This window comes from Eurypyga helias, unplaced genomic scaffold (assembly GCF_000690775.1).
Source record: "Eurypyga helias isolate BGI_N326 unplaced genomic scaffold, ASM69077v1 scaffold11508, whole genome shotgun sequence".
In the NCBI taxonomy this organism is placed as follows: Eukaryota; Metazoa; Chordata; class Aves; order Eurypygiformes; family Eurypygidae; genus Eurypyga; species Eurypyga helias.
In genome coordinates, this window is record NW_010268915.1 from 19055 (window position 1) to 33554 (window position 14500).

Genomic DNA, 14500 nt, shown 5'->3' on the forward strand with positions numbered 1-14500 from the left:
ACACCACAGTTCCAATACTGCAACTTCTGCTTTTTCCAGCCTGTACCAGCCCTAAAAATTCCTCTGGATTTTGTGGTACAGATGACCTGTTTTACCGAGCTTTAATAACTCACAGTTCTTATCAGTGAGCCAGCAGAATGCCATACTTTAAAAAAGACCATCTGGTACATTACTGCTGGATCTCACCTTCAGAAATTATTATTTCCTGGTGCTTCTGTAGGATGTGTAGTATTTTACAATGCAGCTTAATGCTGCATTTACAAAGAAGCAATCCTTCGTAGGTCTCCTTCAGTTGCACCAGAAAAAAGCCACCTTAAGTCTTTCTCCAAATAATCATCTGTATTTGCTATATCCCCTGTGTTCAAAATAAACTGTGAGGTTCTCAAATCAGCAAGTTGGGTCGGCACTATGTTTTCACCTGAGTGAAAAGCTGATTGATCAAGTGGGCCAACAGACATCGGAGCTCTCGAACCAGGTGCAAAAGATGCCTGATCGTGATGCTGGGCCTGATCTGCCCCACTGGGCTCAGGTATTCTCACTTTGCTGCCAATATCTGATGTAGACCTGTGCAATGAGAAAGAAAAGAATAGAAACTTCTGTCATTCCAACTGACAAAGGCGATTCATAGCCACACACATGCCTATCAGCTACAGTATGACAAGCCAGCTGGGAACGAGCCCTGGTGTGACATAAGTCTGGAGAACAACTGGAGAACGGTACGTCTGGAGAAGTCTCAGAACAACTTCTTTAGCCTGCTAAAGCATGTTATTACCATTGCAAAGAGCTTTTGCTTGCTGCTTCAAACGAATGCCTGTGACATGCAACACCAAACCCAGAGCTTTACCGTAGTTCATGAACACAAGACTGTAGACAATACCATCTTACTACAGTGCATATGACAGTAGGAGACTACTATGGTAAGTTATATTAACTGCACTTGGGAAGTACTACCATCTTTTGATATGGTGTGTGCCAGTTGCTTTAGAGCTAAAATGTAATGGATGGACAAGAATATGTCAACAGAGAGTGTCCGTATCCATTTTTGGATGCAGTTACAATATCATTAGCAGCCACCCAGAAACATTTCCTCCGGGATCGGTGCTGCACAGCAAGTCTCAGCAAGCCTGAAGTGCCTCCAGTTCAGTTTGCTCCAGGCAGTACCTAACAGCACAGCACTGAAGGCTGCATGAGTTCATCCACCAAAGAAGTGTAAAAATTCCTCAAAATGCATTTTATAGAGTGTGCTACTGTGAGGAAGAGGCAAAAATATACGCACTCAGCTAAGGCAATCAGACTTTTGCATTTATCTGGCTTCAGCCACACAGGGATGAGACATCTGAAAGCTAGACAGAAATCCCTGGAACCAGGGTGCCGCGGAACAAGTTACAATTCACCCATATCCTGTTGCAAGTCCTTACAATAGGGAAAAGCAGAAAGAACAACAGGGTGAATTATCTACCACACATCCGCAATGCAATACGCCGTGATGTGAGCTGAGGCAAAGCATGTTTTAAAAGAAATTAGAGACTGCATTTCCTAATTATATTGAAATTGATTAAATAATAGAAGAGAAAATTTATTGTTATTCCTTTCCTCTTTGTGTTACAATGAAATAAAAATAGCATCTTTTTCATTTCATGAATGTGTCTTTATAAGTGGCTTGTAAGTGCCCCTTAAGGATTTGCCCCCATTCTTATTACAACAACACTGGTTTTCAGAGATCATACCTAAAATAAACAACAGATAAATACCTCCTGAGAGAGGCAACAGCCACAGGACCTGTTCTGGGAGGGACAGGAGGAGGAGGAGAACCCATTACCATCTCAGGAAGCTGAGAAAATCTGTAAGCCTGTAAAGAAGAAGAAAAAAATATTTTCTGAAATACCAATAGTTGTCAAATTAAAAACTAAAAGAAAGTCAGAAATTAAATACCTGCTTTGCATGCTGGCCAACAGCAAGTTGACTTTTTGTGGCATCAATAATGACTGCCTTTTTTCTGAGCATTTACAGTGCTTGGGTGATTTTAGGATATGGAAAAAAAGATGAACAAATGAGTTCAGAACCAAGATGAAGTCTAATTAAAATAAAACATATTAAACACTGTATCTGTGACATTTGTAACCTTGATGGCAAAGCAGTTCTGTTATGATTATATGAAACTCAACAGCTGCTTTAGACCCACAGGAAAAAAATCTCAGTATTTTCACTTCCTCCAGAAACAAAGTATGTTAAAGATTCAGAAAGCATCCTCAGAGCAGCATCTAGTGAAGTGAAGCTGCCTGTGAGCAATGCATATTTCAACCTCTTCCTTTCAGCCTTGAAGAGATGAAAAGAAAATTCCTCACAAAACCCCCAAGCTCCCTAACCTTCTGAAGCAAAAACAGTTCTAAAAAAGCAGAGTAATTCAGAGGAACACAGGACCAACCCACTAAGCCACCAAAGTAAGCATCTTGCCAATAGTAATTCTGGATTTCATCACTAATACATGTGAAAGACAAGGTAATTGTGTGCATGAAACCCATGGCACCCAAGAAATGACAGGTAGGACAAAATTGCTCTTCTAAATTATTTGTACTACTATAGATTACGTATCTTTAGCATAATTATGACCTCTAAAAAGAGAGGGATGATACCACTCTAACACTTCATTGACACTTCTTAACACATTGTGTGGTGGTTTGTTTGGTTTCTGGTTTGGGTATTTAGGGATTTGGGGGGGGGGGGGGGGGGCTGTGGGGCTTTTTTGGTTGTGTTTTTTGGCGTTTTTTTAGTTCTGCTTTTATTGATACTTCAAAGCAATGCACAGGATTAAAGATAAGAACAGAGCAATAGCAAGTAACAAATTATGGGGAGGCTGTCCAGTATCAAGATATAGTAGTCACTTTGACTAAAAGTAGAGTCCAAAGTCCAACAGTGGGACTTTGGCCCTCTGAACAAGAGGTATCTGGATTTAGCCAGAGAAGCTCTGCCTACAAAGAGCAGAGAAAGCTAAAAACATGCTAGTTAACATGGGATGAGTCACTCTATCTCCTGTCTGTAGAAAGAGCCTAAAGGATTTACATGATTATCTCAGACTTAACACCTACATTTAGGTTTGAATTTGACAATATAAATCCCACACTAAATATCAAAACCCACTATCTTTCAGTAATCATCTTAAAAATTTCACATTTATACAGCATCCCAATACCTCTTTCTGAAATAGCTGCAAAACTGGGTTAACACAACGGAAAGGTAACTTGTCAAGTACCAACTTTTGATGCCAGTATCTTTAGGGGAAAAGCAATACAGGCCAAGCATCTTTCTCCCACCTCTCACTGCCACCCCTTTTAAAATAGAGTCCCTCAAAGGCATGTCTATGAAAATCATTTTCCCTTTCATGCCACCTACAAAGTCTCCTAATATTTAGTCTCACCATGCTACAATGGTATTTAAAGTATTTCTGTATTAAGCTGGGAAAAAATATATATATATATATAAAAAAGCAATAGTACATTTCCTAGCCAGGGGTTGAAAATACTAATTTTTAGTGAAAGAACTGTATAGAAAAAACAAATGCTGTTCTCATCAAAGACGACCTCAATTAGATTTCTCCTAATAGCTCTGGACTTGAAATGGTCCACAATGCCTCTTCCGCATCTGAAAAGCTGGCAGTGCTCTCACAGGCTGAACTGAACACTTCCTTCTGGCTCCACAAGCCTTTCATGCCACATCTTGCTCAGCATGCATTTGTACCAATATGAAATTCTTTTTTTCCACCCTGTTTTAAAAGAACAACACGAGCTAATGTTTGAGAGCGGTCAGTGACTCCAGATACTGTTTGAGGGTAGACAGAGACACAGAGTTAGATTTGGGTTTTCTCTTGTGTGTTAGGGGATGTGCTTTGGAATATGGACATCAAAGGAGGTATTTTAAGGGATCACAAAGAATAGTCCACAAACATGGCTGTGACTTGCACTGAAAATTTGGGGGGAAAAAAATGAAAAAATTGAAGCGCTTATTTTCCTGCTTACGTAAAAGATGAACAATTTTGAGTGAGTGGCAATATTTTGCTAATGGCTGGCCAAAGGGAATCCTATTAAAGTGAAAAATCCCGTTACAAGATCTGCTATGCCATGCTGAGGAACAGTCAATCCTGGGAGACAGCAGTCAGTCTTCTTTGTGCTGACCTTCCACAAACACCAAAAACTGTTACGAGAGGGAACTCCAATAAAATATCTAGAATTTTTCCAATGGGTCAGAGCATTAGTGATTTCCTGCATGCAACACATAAATGGAAAAAAATGTTCAGAGGCTAAATTAAAGTTTTACTACAGAGGTCTGTCTTATAGATTTAGATGAGCCATTAGGTTCTAGGCTAACTGGCAGGATTGTAAAAATAAAGTCACTGCACTGAAATTTGTACAGTTTTGTAAATCCAGTCAGAAAGAACCACCTCAACAGCTGATTTCACAGAAAATTTGCCTAACTTTATTCTTCAAAATGTGTTTATCCTTTAAAAAAAGATTGTTGCATTACTTTTTTTGCTAGCTGTCCTGATTTATACTTAGCTTAGTAACTATTATTTAAAATAGCCAAACTTTGGTGAAAATCTCCCACTTCTCTTAAATGAAGAGAAGCTCTGAAGACTTGGATACATCACCAGTCACAGCCTGCAAGTCTGTCTGTCAGTGTCTGTTGTACAGTGCCAGGTCTCACCTAGAGACCCAGAGCTCTGTTACTCTCACTCCTCTTTCCAGACCATTTAAGAGGAAGGATGGGAACTGGTCCCGCCGTGTAATAAAGAGGTTTTTTTCCCTGGACACAGCTCACTGTTCGACCCAGCTGTGTGAATTTCCAAAGCAGTAACATCTGCCAAGGTACAACACTGTTGGTCAGGTTTGTGTTATACAGTCAATGGTGTAACCCCGTGCTCCAGTCACAGTATACCAGCTGAATTACAAGGACCCAGCCAAGTGTTGCTCATCCCATTGTTGGAGGGTCCAGAACAACACTGAGTTTGCTATCTTTCCCCTGACAGGAGAAGGCATGAGCCCCAAATGAAAGAATCCTGTTATCACAGATCACCCATGAGCAGTTTGACACACAAGCACTCTTCACAAGAGCTACAGACAATCTAGGTAATAATGCTAGCATATTAAAAAACAGCCACACACACACACACACAAATAACCCACAGAAGGCCTCAAAAGGAAAAAGCAAAAGGTAAAAGAAGATGCATGTACGCTGTGGAGAGATACAGAACTGTTTGATGGTGGTACTACTCCAGAAGTTGACTGCAAAAAATCAAAGATCTGTAACTTGGAGGAGACCTGATGAAACATGGACTTGAAGAGTGGTGCTGGTTCCCTGAAAGCAAATGGCACAGAGGGAAACACAAAGATGGAGAATTTGCATGCCATTTTTTTGGTGGTTTTCCTCAATCTGTGCTTTATAAAGGTAGAGAATGTCTGTGCTAGAAGTCTTACCCAGCACTTGCATAAAGTCTGAAATGCCTTTGCAATAAAATCTAAAGTTGCACTGAAGTTACTGGAAAGTTTGTGGGATCTTGTAAAAAGTTGAGAGCCCAGTGTAACTGGACTGTGAAAAGCCAGATCTCAAGAGTGATAGGCTGAATAACTTTATGATTATACTTCTATGGTATATAGAGACCCAGCAGTAAAGGTAATGTTTGCATTTGTTCCATCTAAGCAGGAAAAATACTTTTGAATCCACATTAACAATGCTACTATAATTTGAAATGACTTTTAATTGCTACTGAGAGCTGAGTGTTAATAAAGGGCAAAAATAAATAATTACTGGTTTGCATCCTCTCCCGAATAACAAACACCCAGTGCTCAGGTACCTCTCATCCTCAAAGCTGCCAGAGGCTGCTCACTCACCCCAGACACCTTCTCTACCTGTCACCCACCCCACTCCCAAGGAGCACATCTCCCCCAGAGCTGCTGAACGGAGGTATCCTGGGCAGGAAAACACCTGCTAAGGTGCTGAGAGCAGCAATTCTTCCATGTTTTTCCTACTCACAGGTCACATCCCATACATGTCTCAGCTGGATGTTTTCAATTCCAATCCTCTGTCCCCATTTGAGAACAAGCCAGTAAATGGCTTAAAGTACAGCTCGTATTTGTGAAACTAATACACAGAAAACTGTGAATTAACAGCCCTTATCCAAAGTCCAACAGCCTATGCCTATCCTAATCTGTGATGATCAATTATCTTCAGGGAACCTTTTAACACTATCTTCAAAATGCCAGAAATATAAGGAAGTTCTTAAAGGTCTAACCATGCAGATGATTTAGAAGAGTAATGAATCTTAGAAAGAAAATAGAGAAGGATTCACCAAAAATGTATGGCTATTACCTTTTTTTTTTTTTTAAATCTGTCGCCATATAGTATTTTTAATTCTATTTTAGAAAGACTCTCTGAAGTGTCAAAGTAATTTGACTACCCATTAGCTGTCTCTTCAGCTTGTAATCGAATTCTAACCATAAAATATAATTATATGCTGTGTGAAGTTCATCGGTCCAATTTCAAAGTGCCAGAAATAACCTTTAGCATGATTTAAATAGCACCAGCATGAACCTTTGCAGGCAGTGCCACTGGCTTTCAAATATGTTAAGAATAGCTGAGAAGCATCATCCCTTAACAGGGTTTTTTTGTTGTTGTTGCTGTTGTCATGGAAGGAAGTCATAGTAATAGTTATTTTGAATTGAGCACATTTTTCTGCATTATTCTCTTATTCTAGGCAGCATAAGGGACCCCATTTTAAATGCATTCTTTAAAAAAAAATCCATTTCTGACCAAGAAAAGCCTTAAAATTAACAACTTTTCACTCTTGTATTGATAGATGGGCTATTTCTCATCTGAAAGCAATCCTCTCTTGTTTAGATTTGTACCTGACATATGAGAAGGAAAATATTTTGTTGAGGTTCACAATACCACATGTAGGAATTCAGAGGTGGTTTAACATGCCAATGGTGTGCACAGTGCCACTGCGACTGCCATCTAGATACCTACAAAATTCCATTAGTAATTTCCACCCATGGATTTCAGTTCTTGATTTATTTATTACTTTTGTGAGGTAAGGACCTGATAGCCACAATTTGAGGCTAGAAAAGGAAGGATAAAGAGCAACTTATACAAGGACAACCAAGAAGCCTGTGGAATTAAATTATCTCTAGGTTCCCATGTCAATAGCTGTAACTGCAAGATTGTCAATAACAGCCCACACTTCAAGTCACTCTGATTATTGCTCTTGGTTCCCTCTCTTGTGATGATGCCCGTCAGCGATGGATCCCATGCGGAAGTATTGAATGCTTCATACCCAGCTGCCTACATAGCTGTTCTACAAAACCAGATTGCTTCCTAATGTGCGTTCAGTGAATAGGAGGAGCCACGCAAAGAAGCCTGGCACTTAGTGCAGCCCATTCTTTCATGCACAATTTAGACAAGACAACCTTGCTGCTAAAATAGATACTAAGAGTCTTCATGCAAGAGATGGGTACGGGTAAGCATACATGCACCCCACTAGCCATACTTATTTACTGTAAGCATGGCTTTATATCTGCTATTAAGCATGTAAGTGGGGCTCCATCTTTAAAAAATGTGTCTCTCTAGAAAAGTCTTTATGGTATTAACTAAAGAGAAGTTTCACTTACTGGTCTTGGTAAACTGTACTGATACATTTCTGGTCTGTATGTGGGTACCCACTGTACCCCCGCTCTAGGTCGGGTCATGGTACCAGGAGCACTGGTCACAACCTCTGAGTAGGGCAAGTGCGGTGCTGAGCTGTACGCCTCCTGCCTGCTCTGTCCTCCGTGGCCTGCAGAGGCCAGGCTGAAAGCCTCTTCCAAGAGCATATGCATCTGCTGTCGGACCTCATCAATGGAGGGCTGAGAACTTAAAGTTGAGGTCTCCGAGTGGCCTTTGGCCTGACGGGACCTGGTGTAACTCCGAGGCTCGTTGACACGGTCAACATTTGTTTCTTCTATAATTTCAGGCTCAGTCTGTTGGATGGAATAAAAGCACGTATATGTAAAAGGCTTTACAAGACAGTATTTGTGCTGCTTAACACAAAACATTCTCAAACACAGATGTAACATATACAAAGTCAGGAATTGTGACAATATAGACGCATGACAAATACTGGAAAGGAGTGATATGCTGGAGGCGAGTATATAGCCAGGGACTCAAAGGCCGATTTATATCCTCCATTGTTTTCTGTGAAAACTAGCAGGGACACCCTGTAGCAGATTAAATTGTCAATGATTCACTTTAAAACAATTAGAATTAATTTTTAAATTCCTTTCTTAGTTGTTAGCATCAATGGGAGTACAATAGTGCCAGGAGGAGTATGGTTCCCCACATAGTACCATCAGTATGAAGGACCCTTTACAAGGGATCACTTGTTACAGCTAAAGGGACTGAAATTCTTTTGTCCCTTCTCACATGTTAAGACTTCAGAAAAAGTAAGTTTAGGAGTTTTCCTGAACTTCCTAACCCAGTTAGGACCACTAACAATGATGCCACAAACTAGGTCCTGTCCCTTGCAGAAAATCATCTTACCTAGCCAACAAACAGTGGTTATACAGAGATTTATCCAAAACTGATGTGGCAACAGCAAATGAAGCACGTATTCTAATGAGCAGATAGTACTCGTGCAGCTTAACTTGAAGGAATTTACCTTAGGAATTATTACCCTAGGGTAATTCCTTCTATACTGGTAAGTACAAACAGATATCACCCCCCTTATTCTTTTGCCTGCAACTCCAAGACAGAAAAAAAGTCATATTGTAATAACTTGACAGTAAAATACCTAATTTCATCTACCTTCTGTAAGATTAGTTTTACAGGCTGTAGTTTAAAAAAAAATAAATGTTAAACAGGCAATTCGAAGAAGTAAACAATTTCTAATTCTTTCAGCAAAATAATTTCCAGATGCTCAGATACTTAGAATGAAGAATAGGATATATACCTCCTTCTATATATAGCTTGTGTTGTGAATTGTGTTACTGTTTAAAATAGCCACAAGTAAAAGCATACAACAGGATGTTCTTATTGAATATTCCAGCACGGCCCTGATAATTTACATGAGTGCTCTGTAGGTCATGCTGTGGCATACTTTTTTTTCCATGCAGTAGTGCAATAGCTTTCTGTATACCTGACTAGATAAGCAACAGTGCCCCCAACCTTTTGCAAGCTATGTATGGTCATATATATTTTAGGATAATCATAGTACATATTTCCTCATCTGCAGAGGCAAATATCAAACTGACTTTCTTCTTCTGTTATCAGCCATTCAGAGAAGAGTTACATCGTTAGCCTAAAAACTGACAATAAGTCTAAGTAAAAGATCTAAATTTTTTTCTCTCTTAGCTGTTATAAATAAAACTTTATTTTTTATTTAATGACAATACAGCAATAAGAAATAAAAATAAAGAAAATGAATAATTTGAATATTAGAATTTAACCATAATTTGTGCATTTATATTTATACAGCGTGTCGTTCAAATTCAAAACCACAGACCCCATTCTAGGCTTCCTAAGTGAAACATACATCAGATTAGGGGAGGAATAATGTAATGGCACAAGTTTATCTTAAATTGAAAAACTTTGTAGGAAATCTTCAACTAAAAAATTTCCCTTCATTTCCTTCCTGCATTTTGATTCCACTGTTATCTGTGTTGTTACAGGGTGGGGTAAATAAAAATCAGGTAACTTTTAGAAGCCTGACTATAAAATGCAATGGTAGTTTGTGTCTATAAGTGCAACCAAAGAGCCTCTGAAACCATACTGTCCCAACGGCATGATTAATAAGCACAGTTCTACTATTTCCTCATGACTGTAAAAATGTCAGTGGATGGAATCCCACAAAAGACCTGTTGGTACTCAGTGCTGAAATAAATCAGGTTCTCTACTACAACCACTTTGATGAAGCCATTAGACTGCTTCTAATGCCTAAATATAGAATAGAATGCCTAAAATATATATTGTATGAATAAAGGATGCATATTAGCAGTCAACATTCAGTCAGCTTTGATTTATCAATACGAAAGTTGGCATGAAGATTTTGGAGGACACTGGTGGTCTTTTCCTCAAGTTTTGAAATTTATTTTAATACATCCTATTACTTTCTGATGTATGTAATTTGCTTCCGATGTGTGTCATTTGATTTCCTATCAATTGAAACATATAGGTATAGTAAATAAATACCATTATACATTAACTTGACAAAAATCCAGATATTGTTCATACACCATTACTGTATAAAACAAGGAACTGGAATTATGTGAAGAAGGAAAAGAAAGTCCTGCACAGAGACAGACTTGGTATGCTTCTGGCACAAATCTGCTGCTGCAACTATATCTGTAAAACTTTTCACGTGAACATTAATCTGTAAGTTTTTTGAGTTGTGTCAATTTAAATAAATTTGATTAATTTAATTAAATTATACCAGTACATTCTTTTGTATATTGATTGCTTAGATATGTATAATAAGGTAATTTTCTTCCTTTCACATCCAAAAGAGCCTAAATATTTTCTGCCCTAGGCATACATTAACAACTCAAAGAAAAAAAAAAAAGGCAACTTGTTAAGCTGTAAAAAAATCTCATGATATGAAGATAATATGTGCTATTTGCTTCATTAATTTGATCATTTGGAATTGCTTATCAAGGACAAATTCCACCATTCATTGGCATAACTTGTTGCTAAATAATCTGTGAGAAGAGGTTAGCAGGAGTCCGACAACACTGGAACCTTCAGAACAGCAAAGCAGATGTCAAAAACTGGTACAAGATGTTACTAGATAAAAAAGAAAGGACACAAGATTCGGCATACAAACCAATCCTTTTTCAGAGCCCTTTTTCACTCGTTTTCAGAGGTCAGATTTCCAGAGGTGTTTAGCTGCACCACTGGTGAGATCCACGTGAATTCAATGCATAAATATAGATCGAAGTGCCCGCCCGTGGGTATCCTGGGAGACCAAGCCTGTCAGACGCTTGGCACAGCTCTGAGGAACCTCAAACAGAGTGAAGGAAACCAGCCCACGCTGCAAGCTGGGGCTTGGGAACTAAATTTCAATATCCTGTCCCATTTTCCCCCAGCATTTTTCTGCTTTCAGACAGGAAACTTATTCAGAGTTAGGTTACATAAAATTCCTTTTGCCTCTTCTAACAGTATAAAACAGCTTTGCCACAGACAGCTTGCCCGGCTGAAACTTTGACAGAAGGGTGAAAGAAAACTTGTGTGTGATGTGCACAGATCTCAAGAGTTTATCGTTACATTTAGGACATTTCAGAATCTGCATAAGCTCATTCATCTACTTTCAAGGTTTCTAACAAATTTTCTTTAAAATATACATTATATATAACAAACACAATAGATTAAAATATACTTTTTAAATCTTCTACTAACTACTTAAGGAATATTAATTTTGAACTAATAGCAGGAGGTCATGAATGTTTTCAACATTCATTTCAGGAAGATATCACCTATGAAAAACTACTTTTAATTAGCATTCATACCAAATGAACTTCCTTATCCTCCAGAATGGTTTAGACCTTTACCAGGCACTGACCATTAGGGATGCCTCAGCTAGAGCATTTTGCACACATGACAAAGGACTGAAAAATTCTACATTACCCTAGCGTAGGCACTATTTTTATCCTCATTCCAGCTACACATATTGTCAGCTGAGCCCAGTGTTTGTTTAATCTGCACTAATCTAGCCTTGTGTCAGCTGTGCGAGTTCCTTGGACTATAAATCAGCATCTCCTCTGACTGGTTTTGAGATTCATCTATGCAAAACTCTCCCAGTTCTGATGTAGTAGGAGGACAATATCTGTTCCTAGAGAATTTCGACAAAACACTGACTGGACTTAAGTGAAATTCTCAGAAGTTGGTTGTCCATACTTCTGAATCAAGAGGGCAGCATCAGGGGCACAGAACAGAGGATTTTAATTGTGATGAAAATAAGCTCAGTACCATTTAAGTGGCTGCATACTTAGAAGAAGTATCTAAATTCAAAATTTAATACTTGGCCAAATAATGAGTTTCAGGGCAAATGTTTTGTTTGCATTTCAGACTGTAAAATGATGTACAGCTATAAAGTCCGTGAGTCTGTTCTCTGAGTACCCCAAGCCTTTTTCAGGCTGCTGAGTGCCCATTAACGTCCTGTAACATCAAATGCCCAAAGGCACTCTGGCTTGTAGCTTATCAGTAATTTCCTGGGGTTAGGAGTAAGGTAAGAAATCTTGCTGAGCAGATTTCACTGCATATATCTGATACACTTACATCATATCCACTGTTGCGTATTCCACGTCTCGGTCTTTCTCGAGTCACAAGGAGATCCATCTCCGTTTCTCCTGGACTAGGACTGTTCAAAGACTGCCTGCTTCTGTACACTGAGTTCTTCACTGGTTGCCTAGAAAACATGAAACCAGAAATCAGTAAAATTAAAACAAAAAAATAACATGCAGCAGTTTTCAATACTTACCTTTATTCTAAAACGATAAGCTATAAAATAAAGCTATGTAAGAGACATGGACATCTTATGTGGGACCTAATCAGATGAAATCTGTCCCAAGAAGATATCAAAATCCTTTTAACCTCAGCTGATATGATTCAAATTCATAAAACATAAAAAGGTGCTATTATCAAAAAATAATAGGACCTCCCACACACTCAGATGGGGAGCAGAGATTTTGGTTGCTGATCCTGAGCAATAGGAGTGAAGTGGAATAACACTCCACTGAATCAAACACCCAGCAGAGTGTAAGGGAAGAGACACAGGAGTGGGAGGGAACTGCTTCCAAGATGCTGGTTTTTAAATAGCCAGTTTGCTAACTGGCCACAGCTTTATCAGAGAGCTGTAGTCCCTGGCATTAAACTGCTCCCAACATAGCTCTGAGCAGTGCTGGGGCAAAGGCCTCCCTGGGCTTTGAGCTTTCACCACTGTGAAAAAAATGCCGGGGGAAGCAGAGGTACTTGAAACACAGCATCTAACTCAATACCCAAAATATCTCATAATCTTTCCAACACCACCATTTCTTTCCTTGTTATTGATTATACAGAAACAAATATAGCATTTTTCTGTAAGATACAGATGATATCTGTACGTGAACTCTTCAGGAGAGGTTGCCAAATCATGACAGAGGAGCTCCATGCTTTATCAAGCTGCATCTTTAAGGCTACATCTAAATCAAGGGAGTTTAGGAGATGCTGTTCTCATAGTGTACCTGGCTGTTAGTCATTTTCTTGAAGAGCTGAATGTAGAAATTTGAAAGGGGGCTATGGAAGGGAGAAGGCTTTGGTGACTTTTCCGTCATTCTCCTGTGCTTGCTAGGTAACATGAGAGAAAATACATTCTGTGTTAAGATTTGATTTAAGGACAAAAAAACGCTTGCATTAAAGCAGGTCTGTGACAGAGAGCTCTATGTGAGTTAGTAAGTGGGGTAAAAATAAGGTCTCCAGAGTTCTAAATGTTTGGGACTGCCTGAACTGATTACAAAGAGATCTACTACAATATTCTAAATACTGAAAAGCCTCGGACAATTTCTGTAAGTGACATAAGAGGAAACACCTTGAGTAGCCTCTGTTCCATTCAGAAGGTGCAACGACTTCATGGTTTAACCTCTCAAGAACCATCAATGAAATTAAAAGACAACACAGTTCAAGTGAACTCACTGCTGAGAAGAAATAACTCTTCAGATATTACAGATTTGTTTAGCAGAACTTTTTGCGTTGACAGATCAGAGCAGCAGAAACTGGTTTGCAGAAATCCAGAAAGACAGACATTTACATGATCAGATAGGATAAAAGATAGGACACCAAAAAAAAAAAAAAAATCAATTTCACACTTCTGATTAAACTAAGTACTCAAACGTACTTAATTTTAAGGCAACTTTCAAAAACTTTGTGTGACTTTTAATCACAAATCTCCATGTGCATGTTTGAAAGTCCCACATGCACTGACAAAGCAGAAGGCAAGCAGAGGTTTTGGAATAAATTCCCACTATAAATATAATATTGAATAAATTAAAGTGCCTTATCTTGCTAATCAGATCTGACAATCTCTATGATCCTACATGAAAGGTCTCTAAAATTTCCTATGCATTTTACAATAGTTCCATAAATACTTAAGGGTGTGGCTGTGATGTATTTTCTAAGGGATTCAAATATACAGCTCTCTAATACATGGAGATTCTTGACCTGATTACAGACTATTAAAGAAAAAACCCAGAATAGTGCATATCATCAGTAGGCTCTTAAAAATTGCCTTGAGATTGCCAATTAGCTCATTTAAGAAAGTTTTACTAATGAGAAAGGAGGTATGAAGGCTAACAACTGGCATTTGAATGGGTTAGCAAGTGCCTTCTGGGAACACAACTGGAACATTTTAAAACATGAATTTTATGGTGCAGAAGACTCACATAGGTACTAAAAGCACAAAGCTGTTTGTTCTTGAACAAATCACATTATTTACTGGCAATGTTTTCTA

At 38.7% G+C, this 14500-nt stretch overlaps 1 protein-coding gene across 1 annotated transcript in view; it reads right to left on the bottom strand.

Moving 5' to 3' along the window:
• Window positions 1–14500, bottom strand: part of KIAA1549L (KIAA1549-like ortholog) — a gene marked incomplete at its 5' end in the record, with an annotated part of 66063 nt that overhangs the window by 6774 nt on the left and 44789 nt on the right. The window contains 4 exons of the mRNA XM_010157915.1: window positions 419–564; window positions 1752–1849; window positions 7659–8006; window positions 12295–12424. Coding sequence (XP_010156217.1) covers window positions 419–564; window positions 1752–1849; window positions 7659–8006; window positions 12295–12424 — 722 coding nt within the window. The remainder of the gene's footprint in view (window positions 1–418; window positions 565–1751; window positions 1850–7658; window positions 8007–12294; window positions 12425–14500) is intronic.